Source organism: Xenia sp. Carnegie-2017, unplaced genomic scaffold (assembly GCF_021976095.1).
Source record: "Xenia sp. Carnegie-2017 unplaced genomic scaffold, XeniaSp_v1 HiC_scaffold_24, whole genome shotgun sequence".
In the NCBI taxonomy this organism is placed as follows: domain Eukaryota; kingdom Metazoa; phylum Cnidaria; class Anthozoa; order Malacalcyonacea; family Xeniidae; genus Xenia; species Xenia sp. Carnegie-2017.
Genome location: NW_025813487.1, coordinates 17,231,905 through 17,258,377, shown reverse-complemented (window position 1 = coordinate 17,258,377; position 26,473 = coordinate 17,231,905). Strand labels below are relative to the sequence as shown.

At 33.8% G+C, this 26,473-nt stretch overlaps 2 protein-coding genes and 1 long non-coding RNA gene across 3 annotated transcripts in view; all 3 read right to left on the bottom strand.

Moving 5' to 3' along the window:
• Positions 1 to 1,429: 1,429 nt before the first annotated feature.
• On the bottom strand, positions 1,430 to 25,818 carry LOC124451634 (cold shock domain-containing protein E1-like). Its single transcript, XM_047002257.1, has 8 exons — positions 25,655 to 25,818; positions 23,732 to 23,828; positions 22,794 to 22,888; positions 22,583 to 22,657; positions 22,170 to 22,226; positions 19,456 to 19,541; positions 18,317 to 18,412; positions 1,430 to 1,711 (listed from the first exon to the last, which is right to left on the bottom strand). The coding sequence occupies exons 1-6, from the start codon at positions 25,673 to 25,675 to the stop codon at positions 19,524 to 19,526; spliced, it is 363 nt and encodes a 120-aa protein (XP_046858213.1). The 5' UTR covers positions 25,676 to 25,818; the 3' UTR covers positions 1,430 to 1,711; positions 18,317 to 18,412; positions 19,456 to 19,523.
• LOC124452269 overlaps positions 4,250 to 26,473 on the bottom strand; it is a 99,725-nt gene continuing 77,501 nt past the window's right edge. Inside the window, exons 3-8 of the mRNA XM_047002852.1 lie at positions 11,391 to 11,461; positions 7,843 to 8,107; positions 7,079 to 7,360; positions 4,903 to 5,151; positions 4,340 to 4,618; positions 4,250 to 4,293 (exon numbers count right to left, since the gene is read on the bottom strand). Coding sequence (XP_046858808.1) covers positions 4,250 to 4,293; positions 4,340 to 4,618; positions 4,903 to 5,151; positions 7,079 to 7,360; positions 7,843 to 8,077 — 1,089 coding nt within the window. The 5' untranslated portion in view covers positions 8,078 to 8,107; positions 11,391 to 11,461. The remainder of the gene's footprint in view (positions 4,294 to 4,339; positions 4,619 to 4,902; positions 5,152 to 7,078; positions 7,361 to 7,842; positions 8,108 to 11,390; positions 11,462 to 26,473) is intronic.
• On the bottom strand, positions 19,572 to 21,034 carry LOC124451644. The gene is made up of 3 exons (XR_006950590.1): positions 21,003 to 21,034; positions 20,463 to 20,711; positions 19,572 to 19,581 (listed from the first exon to the last, which is right to left on the bottom strand). It is a non-coding gene; the product is annotated as an uncharacterized LOC124451644 (long non-coding RNA).

Genomic DNA, 26,473 nt, shown 5'->3' with positions numbered 1-26,473 from the left:
AAGATTTATATAAAATATTAAATACACTTTAGAAAGAAGTCCTAACAAGTGTACACTGTCATTGTTAACTTAAATATAATACAGTATAAAAAACATGATTGAAATAAATATCGACCAGAAAAGATTTGAGCTTTCAAAAGTCGTCTATGGCAATAACACCATCAATGCAACAACAGCCGATATGTATACACAAAACTGATATGAACTCACCATCTTCAGCAGTTCTAAAAGTAGCTGTAGTTGATCTACCAAAGCCTTCAGAATTGCCAGCGGTTACATTAACTTTATACGTTGCGTAAGGAACAAGATTCGTAATGTTGTACGGTTTTTTGTCAGTTACCTCCAGAGTTTTATCAAAACAATCATAGTATCCTTCAGCAAAATCAATAGATATCTTGTAAGAGGATTCGAGATATTTGTACCAAGTTTTACACCAGTTTTTGGGATGTTTCCATGATATCTCGAGGTACGTCGATGCAGATTTGGTTGCAATGAGATCTGTTGGTTTGTCTGGGAGTAAGTCTGCACGATAAAGAAAAATCTACAAATTGAACCATTTGTAGCCCCTAAGTGAAATAAGTGTTCTGCTTTTTCTCCAATAACACGTGTTAAACTTAACTGCATGTTGAAAAGGCTTGTTTCAATAAGTTTATTTCAACAGAGAAAGAAACTAACACTTCAGCCTTCATGGAAAATTGTTCTGTTTTGTCAACTAACTCATGTTTAATTAATACTCAGAGAAAAAAACTTTATATATTGAAAAATTAAGTGCTTACAGTGCAAAGTAAACCTTGTATATTTTTCTACCTCTTACCTCCACCACAAATTTCAATTCGTAAACACGGTGCACCAACAAATTTCAATGGAAAGATTCGCAAAGCTTTGGATTTAAGGCCACCAGAAAACTTTTCTACAGCCGCATCATTGTTTTCTAGATAAATCTGGAATAAAACAAAAATTGATTTTCGTGTATTTGCAGAGCAAGGTTAGAGAAAAGAAAGGTTTGTTTAACGCTGTCCAGAGGAGAGTAGTTTATGCATTGTCTATGTATCTCTTCAAATCATGCACATAGCTACAATTTAAACTTTATAATCAAATGCAAGAGTCCTTCGTAGTGCAGGAGTAACCAAGACAATCAACACAGTGACGTAGCTAGCCCACAAATTTGGTCGTGCTATATGTAAATTTCTCAGAGCTCACTAACTGTAAAAACAATAGATCTCTAAAGAAATGAATAATGATAATGATCTGAAATTTACATAGAACCAGAAATTTTGCGTGCCGGCTACACCACTGAATCAACATCTGCACACAAGTTTGTATATAAATAGCAATTTAAAAGTTTACTTAGTTTATAACTTCATTCCTATTTTAAAATCCCTTTAAATTTATAATATACAAATTCGATAAGTCTATGTTACCTTCTGGGATTTTTCAGATTTCCAGTTCACACCATCAATGTTTGTCTGCAAGTGATATTTAGTTATAAAGCTTGAACTTGAACTGTCTCCAAAGATAGTGATAACGTTAACTGTATAAAGACTCGGAAAATTCAGTTGAAGGTAATGATTACTATTAGCAGCAGGAGCACACCATGAACTACCACTGGATATTCTTGCTTTAGCAGCACTACGACTCTTTGGGAAGGCAGTAAACCAAGAATCTGGGAATTTTTCTGCGTTTTTTAATAGAGGATTATCACAAACATGACCTTAAATAGAAAAGTATTTGGTTGAAATGCATTATAACATTAGAACTGGTTTGATTTGATAGAGAGCAATGGTGCACTCTCATATTGTTCTCCATTCACGTAAAATTTGAAAAATCAAAAACTGTTTTCTTAAGAAAGAAAAAGAGCACAAGATATATTGGAGGAATACGACTGATTTTACATGCTTTCATTAAATAAGGTTAAATTCCAGTTGGAATCAAGCCAGCTATGACAAGAAAACGTAAGTATCTTGTCAAATAACAACAATACCGTAGCGATTTAAATTCCATTAAAGAGTGAACGTCAATCGTATTGCAGAGGAATGACAATTGGAAATTTTTTGAAGCACGAAATGAAGTAGCAAGAGTAAAATTAATTTAATCCTCAGTATTCACAGCAAACCTGTTTTAATTATTTATTATTTAAGAGTAGCAATCGTTTATATTTTGTGATGCTATATTTCTTTTGTTATGTAAAAGAAGAATTGTGAAATTCTCCAAGTCAGCGTAAAATACAGTGACACTACGATGTCAGATGTAAGTCTTGATGATAGAGGTAAGTCATGATGCTTAACAATAGACAGATGTAAGTTGAAAAGACAAAAGTAACACATTCATAACAAATAATCGTCTTCATTTGATGCAAAAGACCTTTGTTGCAAATGGTGAAGTTTCAAAACTTGGTAATAACATTCACGACACCTTCGCTTTGGAAGATTCGACTTAGACAGGCGTACATCCATAACTACACAAATCAAAATTATTTTTCCTTTAATTGTGATTATGGCGCATATCTTAAAGTGAAGTCTGTGTTTTTAGAAGTGGTTTTATGAACATAAATATGACAAATCTCGTCCATGAATAAAATATATGCAAGGAGTATGAATATCAGAAGAACACAGAAGGTGACATTAACTTAAAAAAAAATTTAGTTTAAAAGCACTTAACCAGAAATGTTTTCCTCATTCTGATGGACACAGTATCTTATAGATTTACACTTAAAGTTGGTAAGCACTGTTTTGATTTTAATCTTTAAGTTGAAAATGAACTACAGGCAAATAAGTTGAACTGAGAACTTTTCTCTTGTGTTGTAAACACGAATCACAACAAAATGTGTCTAAGTGATTATGTGAATCATTAATGAAACCAGAACAAATACCGTTTTTTATAGGTGAGCGCTGCGTTTAGCTTCCCAATACATAGGAATTGTAATGAATCTATCTGTATATATATACAGTATATGTAAAAATTCTGTAGTGTGAAGTCATGAAAATATGAATACAAATGCAATTGTAAATGTCACTTTTGGCCTACATAGAATGGCCAAAAGATTTTAAAAAAGAAATAGATTTGATAAATCAAATTGACTGGAAGAAGATATGTTTCCATGAACAATGTTTGCATTAACAAACTAAAAACACAAAATTCACCAAACCATTAAACTTATGAAAAATATTTAGGACACAAGTTTAAATGTCACATTATAAAAGACACTAAATTATACAATACGAGATAAAACTGCATAAACAAACCACGCCTGGTGAAGACACCCGACGAAAATTCAAATTTGTGTCAACTTTTCTAAATTGATAACGTACATAGTATAAAAATGAGCACCATACCATTGCGCATTAAGGTCAAAATTTGTCCCGAAGCTCTTTAATAATAAGCAAAATATAATCTGCCCATATAATACTTACGATTGCAAATTTTTCTGTATGGCATACTTGTGTAGTTACATTGATATTCAAAGTAAAGATATTTCTCCAAACCAGGACAAATATTTGAAGGGAAATGATTATCATCAACAGTTACATTACATTTTCTTTCACCATCACAGTAATTTTTAAGGTCACATGTTACATCGACACTACAACTGTGATCAAAACTTGAGCCACAAATGCTTCCGTTTCTCAATCCACGATATTCTGCAAATTTTATCACCATATATTGATTATTAGAACAACTAACGTCCGATATATTTTTTCCAGCACATGTCACTGATCCTATAGAAGACACACAAAAAATAAGTAAATTCCAATCTATACAAGCTTATCTTTAAATTCCTATAAAATAAAAGTTGATTTGATAAAAATAAAGTGCGTGATGGCAGTGATGGCGCCATTCCTATATCTGTGGCCTTGCAGTGGTTTTTAGGTAGAGTTTAAGTATATATACGCTAACTGGATGAATATTCTAACTTGCCAAAATTGAATCGCTGATCTTCTTCATTTTTACAATTAACCAGTCTTACGCGGAAATAAACTTCTGTAGCTACTATGCATTTGTTATTGCGTGAAAAGAATAGACCACCCCAAAATGTCTGGGTTATGGCATTGATGGCTCCGTATTCTCCATTAAAATTTCCATCAGATTACCTTATACCTGTATCTCACAAGACACCTTGTTGTATTCGACCTATTGATGGAGCCAGATTGTAAAATTTAAATAAGCTGACTCTTCAAAACAATTCCATGTATACAGGAAGTGTAAATGATCCCGAACACACTTTCCTGACTGATACCATTGCGCATTAAGGTCAAAACTTGTCCCGAAGCTCTTTAATAATAAGCAAAATATAATCTGCAAATATAATACTTACGATTGCAAATTTTTCTGTATGGCATACTTGTGTAGTTACATTGATATTCAAAGTAAAGATATTTCTCCAACCCAGGACAAATATTTGAAGGGAAATGATTATCATCAACAGTTACATTACATTTTCTTTCACCATCACAGTAATTTTTAAGGTCACATGTTACATCGACACTACAATTGTAATCAAAACTTGAGCCACAAATGCTTCCGTTTCTCAATCCACGATATTCTGCAACTTTTATCACCATATATTGATTATTAGAACAACTAACGTCCGATATATTTTTTCCATCACATGTTACTGAGCCTATTAAAGACACACAAAAAATAAGTAAATTCATATCTATACAAGCTTATTTGTCAATTCTTGTAAAATAAATATTGATTTGATAAAAATGAAGTGTGTGATGGCAGTGACTTCACTGGCGCCATTCCTATATCTGTGGCCTTGCAGTGGCTTTTAATTAGAGTTTAAGTATATATACGCTAACTGGATGAATATTCTCACGAAATTGAATCCTGTCTTTTCTTTCACCTAATTATCTTCTGAAGCAACTATGCATTTATTATAGCGTGAATAGAATAGACCACCCCAATTTGTCTGGGTTATGGTATTGATGGCTCCGCATTCTGCATTAAAATTTCCATGAGATAAGTCTACATAAAATCCGTAACTCATAAGACACCTTGTTGTATTCAACCTATTGATGGAGCCAGATTGTAAAAATTTGAAATAAGCTGACTCCTCAAAACAATACATTGTATGCAGTAAGGTAAGGGGTACACTATCCACAACACACTTTCCTGACTGAACATGTTTGATGAAAAATCCATTCATATCTGAAAAAGGACAATGATACATGATAAAATTGATTGAAAATACCACACTCTACAAAATATATATATAAAAATAATATGACTTCATGAAAAATAATTTAGCATTCTGAATTCTATCAATATAGGAAAAAACATTCCAAAAAAAAGTCATCTTGAAATTCAACGTTTCTAAAGAATTAAATAAACCAATTGCTGTTGAGGGTCATTTTAAAAATAATGGCGTATGCAACAATTTAAGGCATCCAGCATGGAGCATTGAGCTGAAATACATGGAACGCTACCTGTAATACAAAACCCTAATAATTTTTAAAGCCGTCATTTTACCCCAGACACGCAAGACTTTACCCCAGACACGAGTGTGTAGTCAATCAATTTTTACTCCGCGAGAGGAACTCGAAACACTAAACGCGCGTGTCTTGGGTAAAATCTCGCGTGTAGCGTAAAATATGGTTCAATTATATGCTTGATGTAGCGTTCCATGTATTTTAGTTCAATGGCATGGAGACTGAAAAATTTTACAAACAAGTTGAAAAGTGTAAAAAATCAATTAATAAAAATTTCACGGCGCACGGTCTGTTACGATGGAAAAGGGAGAGTTATGGTTTGTTTACGCAATTGAAATATTTGAAATATTTTAAGATTGTTTGCTGAACCTGATTTTTCATCTGTATAAACTCCCATGACTTTCGTTTTTATTGAAAAGGAATTTATCTAAACACTTATACAAATTTGTGCCCAGAAAAAGTTGATGATTTAGGTTAGTATTATTCAAACTTGAAGACAAGGAATATATAATTCAATGTAAAACTGAATTGTGAACTCTGTAAGCTGTACACTCTTTTTGGTGGAGTTCATTTAAGTTGTGCTGTGAAATAGTGCTCTTGATAATAAGAATACCAGAGTTGCACAATTTAAAATTCAAAACAATTTAAATAAATATCATGCTAGGGGTTCTACAAAATCGTGAGGCTTTTTTACGGGTTTATAAAGGTTTATACATGCAGAAGAGAGATGCATACAAATATGTACAGGGATATTATACAGAGGGTTAATATACAACGAAATTTATTTCTATTGAAGTGATATAAGAACATTCTCCCGTTAAAAATATTTAACAATTTTTGGATTAAGTTGAGCATGATATAAAAGAATATTCAGACCGAGGTCAATTGGATATCTACCGAAGCAAACCTGAGGGGGATAGCGCTGACTGCAGTCTGATTGAAAATTTTTGCGGTTCGCTTTCGTCTATTTCCTGTAAATACGCGATGAAAACTCTCTGGACAAATAGTTTAACACTTTCGGTGTTTTTTCCTCTATATTCCCGATAATTTGAGCAGAGTAAAACATTTGAAAGTCTCGATGAAGATTCTACAAAAATATTTCTTGTATATACAGTTGTCTCATAAAGACAATTCGTCACCTACAGGTAATTTTCAATGTTTTTCTAGGTGATAGTGTATTGACAATTATTTGAAGGCTTTTAGACAATCACAATCGAGATTGCATCACCGTTGTATTATAATAATAAAGCTTAACTAGCACAGATCAATATATGAGCATCTTAACCCTAACCCTCACACCCATTAACAAACAACCAAAATCTTCCAACGTGATCGTTAATGAATAAAATCAATAAACCCGAAAACAACCAAGACACGCTCTTGAATTGAGCTTTTACTCTTTTACAGGTTTACATTATAATACATGTATGACGAATTAAACATGCTTGGCTATTCCGGGGTGTATTCTATTAGCTTTGCAACTGCAAAGAAATTCACTAAAGAGTATACGTACATGATGAATTAAATATAGGTCAAAGTGTAGTATGGATTTGAGCGAAGTTGAATATGAAGCATTATAATCACATTGGTGTACTATAAATTAAACTGACACAGGAGAAACTAAAATGAACTGCCCTTGCATGTACCTTGTTTTTGGTTCACGTTGATGACAACATAACAAGTGTGATTTTTTCCACCGTATAAAACATACTTGTAAGGGTATTTGTATTTTCGGATTCCAAAGCTATCATAACGTATACGATATGGCGGCTGTTCTACTCTTTCATTTATGAACTTATGTGAACACGTGAAATTTTCTGGTTCTTTCCTTTTTTCGGATATTGCTTTTCGTATAAGACGATGATAACGAATACTGACGTGTGACACAAAAGTAAAGTTTAAAATAATCGGGCTGCATCCACATGTCCCTAACAAAAAATTAAGTTATCTTTAACTGGTTGTCCAGAGTAAAAGAACAAGTAGAAAGTGACACTCATTTGGCCACAAAATGTTACATACTATTCACATTGAATCAAAAGTCCTCCTTAAACCCAAATAGACAATATCTATACAGACTATATCATATAACAGCATATATTACTATTTTTGACTCTACTGTCATATTACTTTGCTTTTGTAACTAGACAGAGGAACAATGAACGAGATATTATTCTGCGTCAAGGCTGTGAAGCTAGTGTATCCAAATCAGTTGAGTACTTTAACATGTACCTTACGGGTTCAAACCATTTACTTTAGGTACCTTACTTTATTGCACTTTCTAAGAACACGGTTTCAATTACATATTTAAATTAAACAGTACCTCAGTAATATAAGTGTTGTGATTGTTTGCCAAGTACATGGCCAGTTGATGTTCTGTACTTACTGTAAACTGAACTGTTGTTTACTTTACCTTCAAGAGGACATATTTCACTAAACATTTTAAATCGCTCCAAAAGATATTTCTTCTCCTCAACACAACAACGTGTACGAGTATTGTTGCATTTCGAATCGATTTCAATTTTGTCCGCCACAAATTTCTTCCATTCTTCCTCACAAAACTCAAGTTCTTCATTCCAACCCATTTTCATTGTGAATCCTTGACCAAATAACAGCCACAATAACCACCATATCATTAAACTCATCATTGCATAGATCCAAGGATATACAGTAAAGCTCTAAATTATAATTGATTGTTGGATGTATGTACGTTATCACAGAAGACTTTAAATTTATATTTAGATCGACAATGACTACGTCACAATTACATCTGTGATGCAAGCAGATCACGATCAAAACGTATTTTTGAGCAATATATGAGCATTATCTAAAAAAGTCATTTCAGCAAAATTGTGTAGCGAGAAAAACTGTTCAGAAATAGATCGAGTTAGTCTCATATGGCTGCATGATGGCTCTCTTATTGGTAGCCACTGTAGCTATTATATAGGTACGTGGTTATAATTTTCTTAAAATAATGAAACTTGGTTAACTTTAAATTTATGCTTTATTCTTCTTACTCGGTTCAGTCTAAATTTCAACTTCTTGTGTTTCAAGAGATTTATTGAACGATGAAAAAATGCTTTTTAGTGGATAGCGCTAAGGAAGTGAAGAAAGCGAGATCAAATTAAAATCAAAGCAAATCATTTATTTTAGATACAATAGATTAAAAACCCAAGACGATGTTAAAATTCTTTATCTGAATATGAAAATAACAATTGTGCATGCAGAGCTTCCCATTAGCTATTTCATTTCAATTTCCTGTTATGTCATGATACAAAACCTATGAAATCATAAAGTACTTTACAATTTCTTGTAACGCAGCCTCTATAGCTGTATAGTTATACCCGTATTGTCTCTAATGCTATACCCGTATTGGATTTTCATTCGAATTTTTAATTCATCGAATTCAACACATTAGCAGGTATAAAACAGCTAAATTGCTCAGTTGACAAATTCAAAAGTTACAGTTGAAAAATTAACTAAATAAATTAAAATTTCAAAAGATAATGACCAAAAATAATGTTGAAAGGGTGTTAGATATTTACATTACATGCACCGCGGAGCTTTTTCTATTGAGGAGGGAAGAGCTTACGAAATAAACGAACGTCGATATTAAGGGCAGCTAAGTAGTTTTGGGTTTCAGCGTTATCTTGAGATTGCTCAAATTCTTTTATAAAATTTACAGAAATATCACAGAAAATCGTAGAAATGTTGTGCAACTTTTACATTTTTCAAGCTTATTCCTTTGCTTGCAGTTATTTGTGGAGTACTTGATGACAATGAATACTCCATAAGAATTGAAAATCTTAAGGGATTTCTTTTAATTTTTCGCAGGTTCCGCTAAAGAACAAAATTTTTACAAAACAGTGGAATAGGATTTGCTTTTGAGGTAGTTGAGAGATTTGAGCAAAAATATGATAGTATATAAATATATGAATCAAAACATTAATGTGATAACCTGTCCCAAATCCTACATCTAGCGTGGAGGTATTGTGGTAAATGAAAAATCTCTCCATTTACTATAAGAATCAAATCATTTGGGGGCGTAAGTTGTGTGGTGTTTGTATTAACACTTATTTGCCAAACTCAGTCGAAGAAAAATTTGCAGTATTAAATAATATAAATAAGATAAGGAAACTTCCGTTTTACTATCAACTACATCACATCTTACCTTTGTTTTTATTAATTGAAAACGGACACAATAAGGCGACTGCAGATATACACCTTAAACAAACAGAGAAAAATTAAGATACATACAAGTCAGACGAACAACAGAGTTGTGGCTTTCGCAACGTTTTACTTGCAACTGCTGGCCAAGGCTGTCGGCTTCCTCAAATGTACAGTGCCATATTGAGTATATACAAACACTCATGCCATCTGCCCCAGTTATTCAACATTTTATAGAATTTGTTTTGCGTCAAATCCTATCCTTTACGAATCAACAATAATACTTTAAATGTTTGGAAATTTGGATGTTGTTGTTGGTTGACAAAGCAATGTTATAGAACATAGAGTTTTGACATTTTAGAGAATTACCTCTGTTTATAGCTACGAAGCAACGAAGCACAAATAATGCATCTAATGTGGGCAAACACGGCAAAGCAGGTTAATGACTTCAAGTGCTCAATGACGAAAAATTATATTGTTACAATATAAAACGTATTTTAAGTTTTGACTATCAACTTTACCAACAGTAAATTCAATTTTGCTGACAGTCATTAGCAAAATTTTAGGCCCTAAATACAACAAATTGTGTCGGACCGAACTATACAGTAAAATTTACATCGTAATACCAGCTGTAACTTTATTGCCTACAGGTGTTTGTTTAAACAATAGACACAATACGACAGCAGCGAAAATACAGTGAGAAATGACAAGAAAAACATCGCTTCAAGAATAATGACTTATGAATGAAAAATGGTTTAAGTGATTGGGTTCAGCGGTAAAGAATTAAGAACAACAATTTAACATTTCAATATTAATTTTAATTTGGTAAAAAACAAACTTCTAGTTGATGCATTGGACAGCCACTCTGTTGGATATTATCAAAGTCTACTACAACAAGCAAGGATCATTTCAATTTAGGCAATTTTCACAATTTTCTTCGTAACTTAGCTATGTTAATTAGCTGTAAAGTGTTGTTGTTAAGCCTACGTTTTGATGTGAACAGGTGGAAGGAAAAGCATGTAGAAACACATAAATTTTGAAATACCAAATTAAAATTAGTTGTATTATAAGGCCTTTACTAATTGGGAACTCTTTAAAGAGAAATATCGGATCATTTAATTCTTTATGTGCAGACCTCGCAGGCTCGAAGAGCGAATAAACAAGTTAATAAAAGGTTTATTATAAAGTTATATTTAAACTGCAACGAGGCCTTTCTTTACTTTTTTGTCCTCGCTGTTTTGTAAAAGTTGGCATTCTGTCCTGTTTTCTTTTTGTTTTCAAATTTTTTGCTGTTTGTTTTTCGAAATTTGTTTAGATTTGTTTGTAAAATTACCTGTTATGAACCGCTGGTTTGAATTGTTATAGATCTGAGAGACTGTATATGGTCATTGTCAACATTAAGTCATTAACAACATTTAACTATGTAATAACATGGTGGCCTCTTGTTATCACAGGGACGTTTACTGACATATTTCCTCATCAAAGTATTCAATAGGGACGTTTAGACTAAATATCCTCATCAACAATGAAACAATACGCCTATTCCTGGATTGCATACAATTTCCACGGAATTATGAAAAAAATTGACTCAATTCTGATCTATGAAAACGTTTAATAGTTGATGTCTTTAGCCTTTGAAAACCACAATACTTCGAGGGAAGGCCGGCATCATGTAAGCTGCTAAACTCAGTCAAAGAAAAAATTTGCTGTATATTAAATGCTAACAAAGCAACGAGGATAAACAAACATTCGTTTTACCATCAACTGTAGCCAACGAAATTTATTACATCTTACCTTTTGTTCTTTTATTGTCTTTACGTCTTTGTTTGAAAAACGCACACAAAAAGGCAACTGCAGAAATACGCCTTAAACAAACAGAGAAAGTGAATATTCGTACAAGTATGGTAAACAATAGAGTTGTGGTTTTCGCAAAGTTTTACTTGTAAGTGCTGGCCAAAGCTGTTTCCTCAAGTGTGGAGTAGCGTGTATTGAGAATATATAAACATGCACTTATGCCGACTGCCACAATTATTTATCATTTTATTGAATTTTGTTTTGCCTCAAATCCTACCCTTTACGAATCAACAATAATACTTTAAATGTGTTAGAAAATTTGGAAACAAAGAAAAATTAAGATACATACATTGGTTGACGAAGCAATGTTATAGAAGATAAGTTTTTGATATTTTACCTCTGTTTAGACAAAGCGCCGAAGCAAAATTAATGCATCTAAACTGGGTGAACACGGCAAAACAGGTTAATGACTTCAAGTGCTAAATGACATAAAATGATATTGTTCCCATTGCGTATTTTAAGTTCTTAAATATCAACTTTGTTAACACTAAATTTAATTTTTGCTAACATTCATTGGTAAAAAATTGTAACCGCAAATACACCAATTTATGTCGAACCGAACTATACAGTAAAATTTACAACATGAAACCAGCTTTTTATTTCTTACAACTTTGTTCACAAGACGACAGCACAAATACAATGAGAAATGCAAAAAATAATGCATCAAGAATAATGACTTATGAATGAAAAATGGTTTAAGTGATTGGGTTCAGCGGTAAAGAATTAAGAACAACAATTTAACATTTCAATATTAATTTTAATTTGGTAAAACAAACTTCTAGTTGATGCATTGGACAGCCACTCTGTTGGATATTATCAAAGTCTACTACAAGCAAGGATCATTTCAATTTAGGCAATTTTCACAATTTTCTTCGTAACTTAGCTATGTTAATTAGCTGTAAAGTGTTGTTGTTAAGCCTACGTTTTGATGTGAACAGGTGGAAGGAAAAGCATGTAGAAACACATAAATTTTAAAACCGTATTAAAGTTAGTTGTATAATAAGTCCTTTAGCAATCGCGAATTCTTTAAAGAGAAATTCGGATCATTTAATTCTTTATGTGCAGACCTCGCAGGCTCGAAGAGCGAATAAACAAGTTAATAAAAGGTTTATTATAAAGTATTATTTAAACTGAAACGAAGCCTTTCTTTACTTTTTGTCCTCGCTGTTTTGTAAAAGTTGGCATTCTCTCCTGTTTTCTTTTGTTTTCAAATTTTTTGCTGTTTGTTTTTCGAAATTTGTTTAGATTTGTTTGTAAAATTACCTGTTATGAACCGCTGGTTTGAATTGTTATAGATCTGAGAGACTGTATATGGTCATTGTCAACATTAAGTCATTAACAACATTTAACTATGTAATAACATGGTGGCCTCTTGTTATCACAGGGACGTTTACTGACGTATTTTCTCATCAAAATATTCATTAGGGACGTTTAGAGTAAATATTCCTCATCAATAATAAAACAATTCTGAAGTGAACAGGTGCACAGAAACACGTAGAAAAACATAAAATAAAACTCAACATCCGCTGCATTATAGGGCCGTATTTAACAAATCGGAAGGTTGGGTAGCATTGCATGCTTAATAGGATGTTATGAGAAATAATCATATTTACATAAGGTGTTAGAATACAAAATGAGACGGTGTCAAATAGATTATATAAATTACGAAGTTAGGAAGCAAAATATAGTGAAATTAAAAGAGTTGAATAGAACTGCCTTGGACAGATGTTAAGTCATAGTAAAGGAAACATACCAAAGGTCCACTTTGCTGAGAAACTTTCTGCTGTACATATAATTAGATAACAGACTGCCGTTAGCCAGCTCAGCACTCCTATTACTCAAAAAGTCAATTTACTAGCTTCCAATATAGTAATCATACGCGCAATGAGATATACGTAGCACAAAAATTCAATGGACTTGCTCTACTGTATTTTTACTATACTGTCGATAAGTGAAGACTTGTAGCTATTGATATGAGGTTCTCATTAAGGGAGAGTTTGTATGAATCGTGAGAAGAGGAAATTCTTTCAAAGTCGTCCATGTTGGGGTATCTCCAGATATGTTTATGTTAGCAAAATGCTCGATAACGCAAGGCGTGACGTTTGGTTACCTTCAAATGGATATATTCTCATATGCTACGAAAATCCGATGTGTAAATGACGTTGATTTGACCCACATACAATACGTACAGCTAACACTTTAATGAACACACAACATCCAATCTCTGAGGTTTGAGATTTTTCCTAAAGGGGAAGAAAGAAAATAGACGTTAAGAAAGGTGGAAAAAGTTTGGTACCGACTACCTAGATCAATCTTTCGGTGGGTGTTCCTGCCAGTGTTGAAAAACAAGGAGAGGGCTGACAAAAACTATAAGAGAGGATATGTTTTTCGATCACATGAATTTTTCTTGTTTTGTAAAATCTTGTGTCGTTGCTTCCAACCCATTTCTTCTTTTTTGTTGATCTCTAGTCTACAGCAAAACACAATGCTCCTAGCACTCTTGCAATCAAATCATCAGAAAATTCAATTAATTCGATAATTTTGGATGATTTTATAATGAATATTATAATGGGGATAATAAGCGAAAATAGGAAAGGACAAGAACAGCAACATTTTACTACCACTAACATAGTTGGTAAGAAAGTAAACTCCATCCACTAAAACTTCTTGTTTCTTACGTCAGGTAAATTAATGAGATGACAGTGTGTACATATTCATACATATTCCACTGACTCCAAAATTATGAATGTATGAAAATTCCTTCCCCCCAAGAAAAATAAATTACTGAGCATGCTACGCCACTGTTTGTTTGTAATTTAACTTTATTTCTTATTTAATGTATTTAGATAAAAAGTATTACAGCCGTTATCCTATTTCAAATATTGACTTCATCCTTATTCTAAAAATTTGATGTTATGTTCCAAATTGTTTTCAAATACTGTTCAGAATCATTCACTCTCGTTCACTCTTATAGTTAAAAAGGAAATAAATTTTATGTTTAATTATATTCTTTTATAGTACGCTAAATTTCAGAAAACGCCTAATAATTTCTCGAAAAATTCAACTTCCTATATTTTGAGAAATTTTAGTACGTCAAATGATCATAGTGAAGCCTACAGCGAAGATTGTCAATACTCTGGTTATACGGTTGATAAACTATGGTGACTATATGATTGGTTGATACACTATGGTGACTATATGATTGGTTGATACACTATGGTGACTATATGATTGGTTGATACACTATGGTGACTATATGATTGGTTGATACACTATGGTGACTATATGATTGGTTGATACACTATGGTGACTATATGATTGGTTGATACACTATGGTGACTATATGATTGGTTGATACACTATGGTGACTATATGATTGGTTGATACACTATGGTGACTATATGATTGGTTGATACACTATGGTGACTATATGATTGGTTGATACACTATGGTGACTATATGATTGGTTGATACACTATGGTGACTATATGATTGGTTGATACACTATGGTGACTATATGATTGGTTGATACACTATGGTGACTATATGATTGGTTGATACACTATGGTGACTATATGATTGGTTGATACACTATGGTGACTATATGATTGGTTGATACACTATGGTGACTATATGATTGGTTGATACACTATGGTGACTATATGATTGGTTGATACACTATGGTGACTATATGATTGGTTGATACACTATGGTGACTATATGATTGGTTGATACACTATGGTGACTATATGATTGGTTGATACACTATGGTGACTATATGATTGGTTGATACACTATGGTGACTATATGATTGGTTGATACACTATGGTGACTATATGATTGGTTGATACACTATGGTGACTATATGATTGGTTGATACACTATGGTGACTATATGATTGGTTGATACACTATGGTGACTATATGATTGGTTGATACACTATGGTGACTATATGATTGGTTGATACACTATGGTGACTATATGATTGGTTGATACACTATGGTGACTATATGATTGGTTGATACACTATGGTGACTATATGATTGGTTGATACACTATGGTGACTATATGATTGGTTGATACACTATGGTGACTATATGATTGGTTGATACACTATGGTGACTATATGATTGGTTGATACACTATGGTGACTATATGATTGGTTGATACACTATGGTGACTATATGATTGGTTGATACACTATGGTGACTATATGATTGGTTGATACACTATGGTGACTATATGATTGGTTGATACACTATGGTGACTATATGATTGGTTGATACACTATGGTGACTATATGATTGGTTGATACACTATGGTGACTATATGATTGGTTGATACACTATGGTGACTATATGATTGGTTGATACACTATGGTGACTATATGATTGGTTGATACACTATGGTGACTATATGATTGGTTGATACACTATGGTGACTATATGATTGGTTGATACACTATGGTGACTATATGATTGGTTGATACACTATGGTGACTATATGATTGGTTGATACACTATGGTGACTATATGATTGGTTGATACACTATGGTGACTATATGATTGGTTGATACACTATGGTGACTATATGATTGGTTGATACACTATGGTGACTATATGATTGGTTGATACACTATGGTGACTATATGATTGGTTGATACACTATGGTGACTATATGATTGGTTGATACACTATGGTGACTATATGATTGGTTGATACACTATGGTGACTATATGATTGGTTGATACACTATGGTGACTATATGATTGGTTGATACACTATGGTGACTATATGATTGGTTGATACACTATGGTGACTATATGATTGGTTGATACACTATGGTGACTATATGATTGGTTGATACACTATGGTGACTATATGATTGGTTGATACACTATGGTGACTATATGATTGGTTGATACACTATGGTGACTATATGATTGGTTGATACACTATGGTGACTATATGATTGGTTGATACACTATGGTGACTATATGATTGGTTGATACACTATGGTGACTATATGATTGGTTGATACACTATGGTGACTATATGATTGGTTGATACACTATGGTGACTATATGATTGGTTGATACACTATGGTGACTATATGATTGGTTGATACACTATGGTGACTATATGATTGGTTGATACACTATGGTGACTATATGATTGGTTGATACACTATGGTGACTATATGATTGGTTGATACACTATGGTGACTATATGATTGGTTGATACACTATGGTGACTATATGATTGGTTGATACACTATGGTGACTATATGATTGGTTGATACACTATGGTGACTATATGATTGGTTGATACACTATGGTGACTATATGATTGGTTGATACACTATGGTGACTATATGATTGGTTGATACACTATGGTGACTATATGATTGGTTGATACACTATGGTGACTATATGATTGGTTGATACACTATGGTGACTATATGATTGGTTGATACACTATGGTGACTATATGATTGGTTGATACACTATGGTGACTATATGATTGGTTGATACACTATGGTGACTATATGATTGGTTGATACACTATGGTGACTATATGATTGGTTGATACACTATGGTGACTATATGATTGGTTGATACACTATGGTGACTATATGATTGGTTGATACACTATGGTGACTATATGATTGGTTGATACACTATGGTGACTATATGATTGGTTGATACACTATGGTGACTATATGATTGGTTGATACACTATGGTGACTATATGATTGGTTGATACACTATGGTGACTATATGATTGGTTGATACACTATGGTGACTATATGATTGGTTGATACACTATGGTGACTATATGATTGGTTGATACACTATGGTGACTATATGATTGGTTGATACACTATGGTGACTATATGATTGGTTGATACACTATGGTGACTATATGATTGGTTGATACACTATGGTGACTATATGATTGGTTGATACACTATGGTGACTATATGATTGGTTGATACACTATGGTGACTATATGATTGGTTGATACACTATGGTGACTATATGATTGGTTGATACACTATGGTGACTATATGATTGGTTGATACACTATGGTGACTATATGATTGGTTGATACACTATGGTGACTATATGATTGGTTGATACACTATGGTGACTATATGATTGGTTGATACACTATGGTGACTATACCTGAGAGTTATGTTTCCCCGTGGTAAGATTCTCACACGAATCGCATTCAGCCTTCCGGACACGTGATCCTGTAAACGAGTTTTAAAGTTGTAGAAATCAGTCAGTCGACAAAAATCTCAAAATGCATCTTTTACGAACCTCGACTACACTGAACTCCACTTCACCGGAAAAGTTGATTTCTTGTTCCTATGGAAAATAAAACAGCAACTGCATCACGACAAGCAATAATTTTGAGACGATCATGCACTAACTGATAAGGCTTTAAATTAAATGATTTGAACCCGGAGTACCTTTGCATGTGTGTAGATGTAGATCGTCCACGTTATGGAAATCTTGAGAAGGATTGTTGTTGATGTTGACTGACGTTTGACAACCTAAGCGGTAGTCATCTTAAGAGTGAAGCCTACAGCGAAGGTTGTCAATACTCTGGTTATACGGCTGACAGTCAACAACAACACCAACAGTCCTTCTCAGAACTTCACCAAGCCTGGACGATCTTCATCTACAAACATTTAACGATACTTTAAACTAATCAGCAAAGCTACTTTCTCCATCGATTTATCTTGACATACTTTCACTGGCACATATCGAGCTTTACGTAGCAAACGATGTTCTAACGTGGTTAGAAGAGGTTGATTTGAAAGGTTTTGCTTACGATTGCCATAATAACAAAACTCACCGCATCAATCAACTCGCTGAAATGAAAGAATAATCTTGTATCCCTATCGCAACATTGAATAAAGCTATAGCCGTCTTTCAAAGCCGAAACAAATCCCTAACAAGGAACAAAAATCATGCATTTAATGTATCTCTATCACAACACTGAATGAAGCCATAGCCGTCTTTCAAAGCCGAAACAAACCCTAACAAGGAACAAAAATTATGCATTTAATGTATCCCTATCACAACACTGAATGAAGCCATAGCCGTCTTTCAAAGCCGAAACAAACCCTAACAAGGAACAAAAATTATGCATTTAATGTATCCCTATCACAACACTGAATGAAGCCATAGCCGTCTTTCAAAGCCGAAACAAACCCTTACCAGGAACAAAAAATTATGCATTTAATGTATCCCTATCACAACACTGAATGAAGCCATAGCCGTCTTTCAAAGCCGAAACAAACCCCTAACAAGGAACAAAAATTATGCATTTAATGTATCCCTATCACAACACTGAATGAAGCCATAGCCGTCTTTCAAAGCCGAAACAAACCCCTAACAAGGAACAAAAATTATGCATTTAATGTATCCCTATCACAACACTGAATGAAGCCATAGCCGTCTTTCAAAGCCGAAACAAACCCCTAACAAGGAACAAAAAATCATGCATTTAATCACATTACACCAACAATAATTTTTAACATAGATCTTTAAGAAGGAAACGAGTTTAAGTCGATTCTGTGCACTATAGTTATACATCGACATTCATAAAATAAAAATGCTCAATGCCAATGCCCATGGAGCACAATGTTAGCGTTGTCGAAAATAAAAGATTCCCAACAAAATACGAGAGATTGAAGACAGTAAAATACTTTGGACAAACCTTTATTTTCAACGATACATTGTGAAAATTTGAATGCTTCGAGAGCAAGTATACCTTTTAGGGAGGTACAACTTGAGGGGAGTAAATTTTTGACGGGGTGGGTGGATAAAATACTCATAGACGAGGAGGGTAAAGGTCAAACCATAACTCAAAGCAATTAACATTTGCCATCACAGTGATAAAGGTAAACAATTTCCCGCTAAATTTGGAGAAATGGCTTCCTCATGACGCAGTCTAAACACTAGCAAATGTAAAGGAGAATTAAAACTTACTCTTTCTCTGACATTGCATCCATTGCTGCTTTCCACTTCCTTGATGAGATGAATTTCCGTTGCTCTTCTTAAAGAATCACGCCGATCTGCACGAAAAGAAGAGAGATGTATCGCTTGACTGAGTGGCTAAAAGATGGAAGCGTGCTTTATATTCCCGATATCACGGGGAAAATTTGTTAATTTCTTTCATTGTATGGACATGTTGCCATATCCAACTGGAAACACTCAAAGGAAAACTATAGTTTGAAAGCTTGGTTATTCTGTAAGGTACATACACGTTTGGTATTTTCTTCAAATGTTCAGACATGCACGTTAAACAAGACACCAAAACATTCAATCAACAATAAGGAGGACAACGAACTAGTTTAAAACAAAATGTTACGTCTAAACATGGTAATGTCTAAGCAAAGGAAGACTAGTTGAAGTTTTAAAGAATTGTCGATGGAGCACCCATTGATACAGTAACAAAGTTATTTTTAACTAAGATTAGATATGACGCTGAAGTAGGGAGTAAAGTAAAACTTCGCATATAAGAGCCTAGATTTTAACAACCAATTAGGCTAATATTTCAGAAGAAAACTTAAACAGATCTAACTTTATTTATACTAGATATCTCTATCAGTCCTAAACTTTTCTTTCTTATGATCCTGTTAAGATCATATCTTGTTGATCCAGTGTTACCACAGAAACAAACCTGAACTAAACCAAGTTTATTTATGTTAGATATCTCTACCAGTTCTAAACTCTTCTTCCTAAAGATCCAGTAAAGATAAGCTCTTATTGATCCAGTGTTACTACAGAAGGAAACCTAAACTAAACTAACTTAGTAATTTAATATTTATATTTTGTGTACGATTCCCGCCTGGTTTATCGATCGTAACTTAATCTATATATACTAGATATCTCGATCAGTCTTAAACTGTTCTTTGCCTAGATCAACAAAATCATCTCTCATTGATCTTGCACATGTTGAAATAATACCAACAGTTACAAAAAACCATATTTACCTTTAGCAATTTTAAAACCAACAACATCCCAAGTCAAGACGGTGAACACCCCCAAGACATCTTTCTCCCAATATGGCAGCTGTGAACTACCATTGCTTGTGTTGTACAATATCACACCATTTAACGGTTCCTGTCTTTTTGTCCGATAATGTACTTCCTCGATGGTGCCTTGAAATGTGTCTTTGCTCACATCATCAAATTTCACTGTACCTTTTGGTAGACGCTCCACTGAGACTGCAACTTCTTTACCTGACAAAATAATTGGCCAAGTTTTTACAAACAAATTTTACGAATTTCCAAAAATAAACTTGTTGCTGTCGTCAGCTATCACAAAAATACGTCAGATGAGTCACGTGACTCGTTTGCAAACCGAAAATTTCCAATCCTACGTCAAATGCCAATCAGAAGTCATCGTGTGTAAAATTACAAATGATCAAATCGTATACATAAGTGAAATAACTGATAAAACTCATTTTGTATTAAACAATAAATTATCAATATTGATCTACAGGGAGAAACTGCAACGGCCCAAACACAAACCTCGTTCACTTTGTCAGCTCTATCGATGAAACCAAACGATTCCTTGAGCGAGCACACAATTCTTTGAACGTAAACAGGAGGCGAAGTTTCGAGCAGCAACAACTCCACGGCACAGCATTGTCCATTTCTATAGAGGTTTATGAACTGTAGCAGTGCAGTGCAGACTTTGATAAAACACCAGCTTGATAATGTGGAAGAAAAAACAATTCCTGAAAGAAAAGGAGCAACGGTTAGAATCATAAAGATCCACCCCCTAACCGTGCAAACCTGTACTATGCAATGATTTTAAACACCACCCCCAGACCGTGCAGACCTGTACTATGCAATGATTTTAAACACCACCCACCAGACCGTGCAGACCTGTACTATGCAATGATTTTAAACATCACCCCCTGACCGTGCAAACCTGTATTATGCAATGATTTTAAACACCAACCCCTGACCGTGCAAACCTGTATTATACATTCATTTTAAAGTCCACCCCTGACCGTGTAGACCTGTATTATGCAATGAACTTAAACTCTACCCCCATGACAGTGCATACCTGTATCATGCAATGATCTTAAACTCCACCCCTGACCGTGTAGACCTGTATATGCAATGATCTTAAACTCATCTCATCTGATCTAATCCTGATCCCATATTGCAGTATAATTTTAACTCATCAAGGGCGAGAATACAGTGGCGCTATAACAGCCTCGATAATTGTGGGGTGGGGAGGTAGTCAATGTTTATGTAGGTATGCATGTCAAAAAGCCTAAAAAATTAATTTAATACGGCAAAATATGCATAGCAAGCTTTCTATGGTGTGGAGGGAACGATCAAAATCCAAAAAAGAAATAACAACGAAAACCTGTTTCAAAAAAGATGAAGGAAATGTCAATAATTTGCAGGCAGTAATCTACAGTTTCCCTTATCGTCACGTCACTAACTTTCTTGCCTGTTTCAATTTTGGGATTTTTGCCCAAAAGCAAATATTTTGCTCACTGGTGTGTTCTGTATTTATTGCCCAATCGATAAATGTTTGATAAAAGATGTTGAGTAAAAAGTCTGATACTTTTTATATTTTACATTAATTCTTTCTCTCAAACCCCAAAAAATGACTTAAGTATTAAAGTTAGCCACGTAAAGATGCATAAAAATGGAAGAAGTTCAAACAGTACTTACTCCGTTCACTTCATAACTAACGCGACCACATTCGGACTCGCCATTGCGAAATAACTGCTACAAAATAATGATGAAACTCTTTGAAAACGACATCACAAACATTCAAAGTACAATAAAACAACAGGAATACGCAACTCAAAAAATTCATACACGACCATTAACAACGAGTAATTTTAAAGCAATATGCATAATGAACAGTGGTGTAGCAAGCACGATAACTGGGGGGAGGGGGTGAGCACACATCCATATATTCCACATATGCATGTCCTGCCGTATTGAGTTCCATTGTGTTCCATGCATAAAGACGTGCATAGATGAATTTGTTATCTACCCCTCCCCATCCCTTAATTAACGCGTTTGCTTCGCCACTGACTATTACATTTTCCCAGCTAATTGATCACGATGAAAATCACCTGTTTGGGGTAGCTGTGTCTCGACAACCTCGCCTCAACTTCCACTTTACCAACAACTCTTTCCTCGCTTTTTTCCTACAAAGGAAACATAAATGGATGATTCACCAAAAGACGATTTCTCAATTTCTCGTAAAACTTTGTAAACCAAACCAGGATGAACGTGCATACACGGCAAGCGTCAAAAAGTACACAAGGTGTCAAGGTCACTTACTTCAAATGTAACAGAGCCTTGTTCCAATTTCACCACTCGACATGCAATTGGTTTACCCTTACGAGAATCTGATGTCACTTCAAACTCCACACAGTCTAAACAAAAAAAGATTTAATCGACTATCAATATCAATCGAAATGTTCTTTACACTTCAGATAATAGACCAGAGCAGTGGCCTTTGCAGTAGCAGTAGAAACAAGGGGATAGGCGGGGTGGGGCGGATGGTGAAGGATTACAGTGTGAAACTCCCCAACAAGTCAATGATCAGTGGTTTGTTCTGACTAGGTAAATAAACAAAAGTTCTGTTTCGTTTTACCCCACAATAAAACAAAGACTATACATGAGTTTGAAAAGTTGTTTTAACTAACACTAACATTTGGACACACATTTTTTGCAGACAGAGTCCTTCAGAATACCCATCACATTCACATTAAAAAGACAGAACAGTGCAAGTTAGAATAGCAAAGAACACCCTCATACAACATCGTGAAGGCACGTGAATGCCACGTGTTGATAACATGAACTGTGGTGGGATTCAGATGGTGGAGATCAAATTTTAAAAGTATACCAACAAAGGCATGCCCTGGAATCTCCATAGAAATCTCATGCCTTGAGGATGAGCTTCCTCTCCCAATATGTCATAAAGTGTCACCACTGATTATGGTAGAGAGTGAAAAGTCATATGAGGAAACCCAATGAATTACTTGACAAAGAATGCTTTTCAAATAATGACTGATGAAACAAATGCTCTGAATAACTGGATAAGCCCACAAAACAGCTTGTTCCCCTTATTAAATAGCAGAAAGGCAACAAGCCTCATACTTGAATGAAATTATATCAACGTTTCAGAAAAACAATATAATACTAATGGTGTAGTTGCACACATAACAAGTAATATAAGAGTCGTTGAAGGGTGAAAATAAGCAAAATTTACAAACCACCAAGTTCCAGTTCACTTGAATGTCCTTTGTACTGACTGTAATGAAAGAACACTTGAAGATCCTGTTCAGCACACTCAATAAAGCCATAACTTTGCTGCAAAATAACATGCATAAATGTTATAGAAGAAAGACTGAATGTGCTTTTAGAGGGGATGAAATTAGGGAATATATATCAATAACATTATGGAAGAAGTCATTAATACACATGTTGATGTCAAAGCACTCATTGCCGGTCAAATGTAGTACAATACAGTCAAATGTAGATGAATGTATTCAAATGTGTTTGAATGTACACAAAAGTAGATGAATGTATTCAAATGTAGTTGAATGTACACAAAAACCATAACTTTTCTGCAAAAAAACATGCATAAATGTTATAGAAGAAAGACTGAATATGCTTTTAGAGGGGATGAAATTAGGGAATATATATCAATAACATTATGGAAGATGTCATTATTACACATGTTGATGTCAAAGCACTCATTGCCTGTCAAATGTAGTTCAATACAGTTAAATGTAGATGAATGTATTCAAATGTGTTTGAATGTACACAAAAGTAGATGAATGTATTCAAATGTAGATGAATGTATTCAAATGTAGTTGAATGTACACAAAAATAGATGAATGTATTCAAATGTACATGAATGTATTCAAATGTGGTTTAATGTACACAAAAGTAGATGAATGTATTCAAATGTAGATGAATGTTTCCAAATGTGGTTGAATGTACACAAAAGTAAATGAATGTATTCAAATGTAGATGAATGTTTTCAAATGTGGTTGAATGTATACAAAAGTGGTTGAATGTATTCAATGTGGTTTAACGTCCTTAAACAGGGTGCAAATTAATATTACACAAATGGGCATGTGAATTTCAGTTGAAGGTATTTTCACAATCTTAGGTTACAAATTGATACAATATCTGTCATGTTGGATTTAAGTGCCTATGTCGAATAATGGGACTTGATATCATTAGAATTATCTTAAAACATAGATTACTGGGGAAACAGTCCAAATGCAAGTTTCAATAAAAAGCTTTTCAAATTGACCAGAACAAAAAATAAGACACCAAACAGTGCAAAACGGTTACAGCTTCCTCTACAAAGGCTATTGAAATCAAAAACATTTTTGGCAAACTTTTAGATATCATGCAAATGCACTTTTAGATGAACAAAGTGACATATTTTTGTGTATTAAGAAACAAGTTTTTGGTCATAGATAAATTTTTACTTCTTCATGGTACATCTTATTTTTATCTTGCAGGAACTTACTCTACAAAAGCAACACCTTTGTAAAATCAGCAGAATCTGCAGCAAACTTTTGCATTTCTCAATGTCACATAATGATTCATGAAAAAATTTAAAATAGTTGAGAAGCATCTTTTTTTGCATTAATTTGGGTCCTTGACCAGTGCATAAAAACTTCATACTAAACTGACTTTGAATTGTTAAAATAACTTACACAAAGTTTTTCAATGACACCTGTTTCCCTGTGTCTTACATGAACACTATTTGAAAGGTAATGGTCACTGATACCATAGTCCTGAGATACATTTGTTCACATAGAATGTTTCTAAGTAGTAAAAAAACATTATAGAATGTTTCTAATTAGTAAGAAAACATTATAGAATGTTTCTAATTAGTAGGAAAACATTATAGAAAGTTTCTAATTAGTAGGAAAACATCATAGAATGTTTCTAATTAGTATGAAAACATTATAGAATGTTTCTAATTAGTATGAAAACATTATAGAATGTTTCTAATTAGTATGAAAACATCATAGAATGTTTCTAATTAGTAGGAAAACATTATAGAATGTTTCTAATTCGTAAGAAAAAATGTTTCTAATTAGTAAGAAAACATTAACAGCAAAATGAAATGAAAATAAAATTTTTCATAAACAAAATGCAGTAGAAAGTACCTTCCATGAGTCTGTTGCCATATTTGATTCACCAAAAAGAGAATTCTATTTGTTACAAAGGATGCCAGCAATTTGAATTATAACTTTTTGCAAAATAATATATATGGTATATGTATAAAAATTCTCCTCTCAATTTTCCTAAATCACCAAATAATATAATCCATTTGCCAAACAAAAAACAGGAAGCACAAATCTGCTGTGAATATTTAAGATTGTTCCGTGTAAGCTATGACTTGCCAATATGAAAGTTTCCTTAACATGGGCTGTGCAAGATCATATGGATTTGGCAGCTTTCTCTATAGAATTTGAATTGGCGTTTCCTCATCTTTTTCTGCTTTGCAGATATTTATTCCTAGCAAATAACCAGAAAAAAGTAATTTAACACATTTCTTTAAATATATCATTTGCTCATCATCTAATATTCGAAGTGAAGAGATTAGAGAAAGAGTTGGTGTTGAGTGTATCGAGAATTGGGTAAGGCGCCAGCGTTTGAGGTGGTTTGGGCATGTGGAAAGGAGGGAAGAAAGTGCTGAAATTCGTAGAACGTTGCATATGAATGTTGATGGAGTACGCAAACGAGGTAGACCGAGAAAGAGATGGATGGATGCTGTGAACAGTGATATGAAGGCGATGGGTATAACGAGAGATATGGCGAGAGATAGAGACGTGTGGCGTGGAAAAATTCATGGACCGGTCAACCCCCCTGGCGGGGATTAATACTGGCCGGTATATAAATGTTGTTTGTTGTTGTTTGTTTTTGTCATCATCTAATAACATGGGACATTCAATTACATGTTTTGACTTATCAATAGTGCTGTA

Bases quoted from the DNA above. Each gene is read 5' to 3' on its own strand.
- LOC124451634 (XM_047002257.1), bottom strand. From the start codon at position 25,675: ATGGCAACAGACTCATGGAAG. The intron at 23,829-25,654 runs GTACTTTCTACT...GTTATTTTGCAG, and splicing joins TGGCAACAGACTCATGGAAG to CAAAGTTATGGCTTTATTGA. The intron at 22,227-22,582 runs GTGATTTTCATC...ATTATTTTGTAG, and splicing joins GACACAGCTACCCCAAACAG to CAGTTATTTCGCAATGGCGA.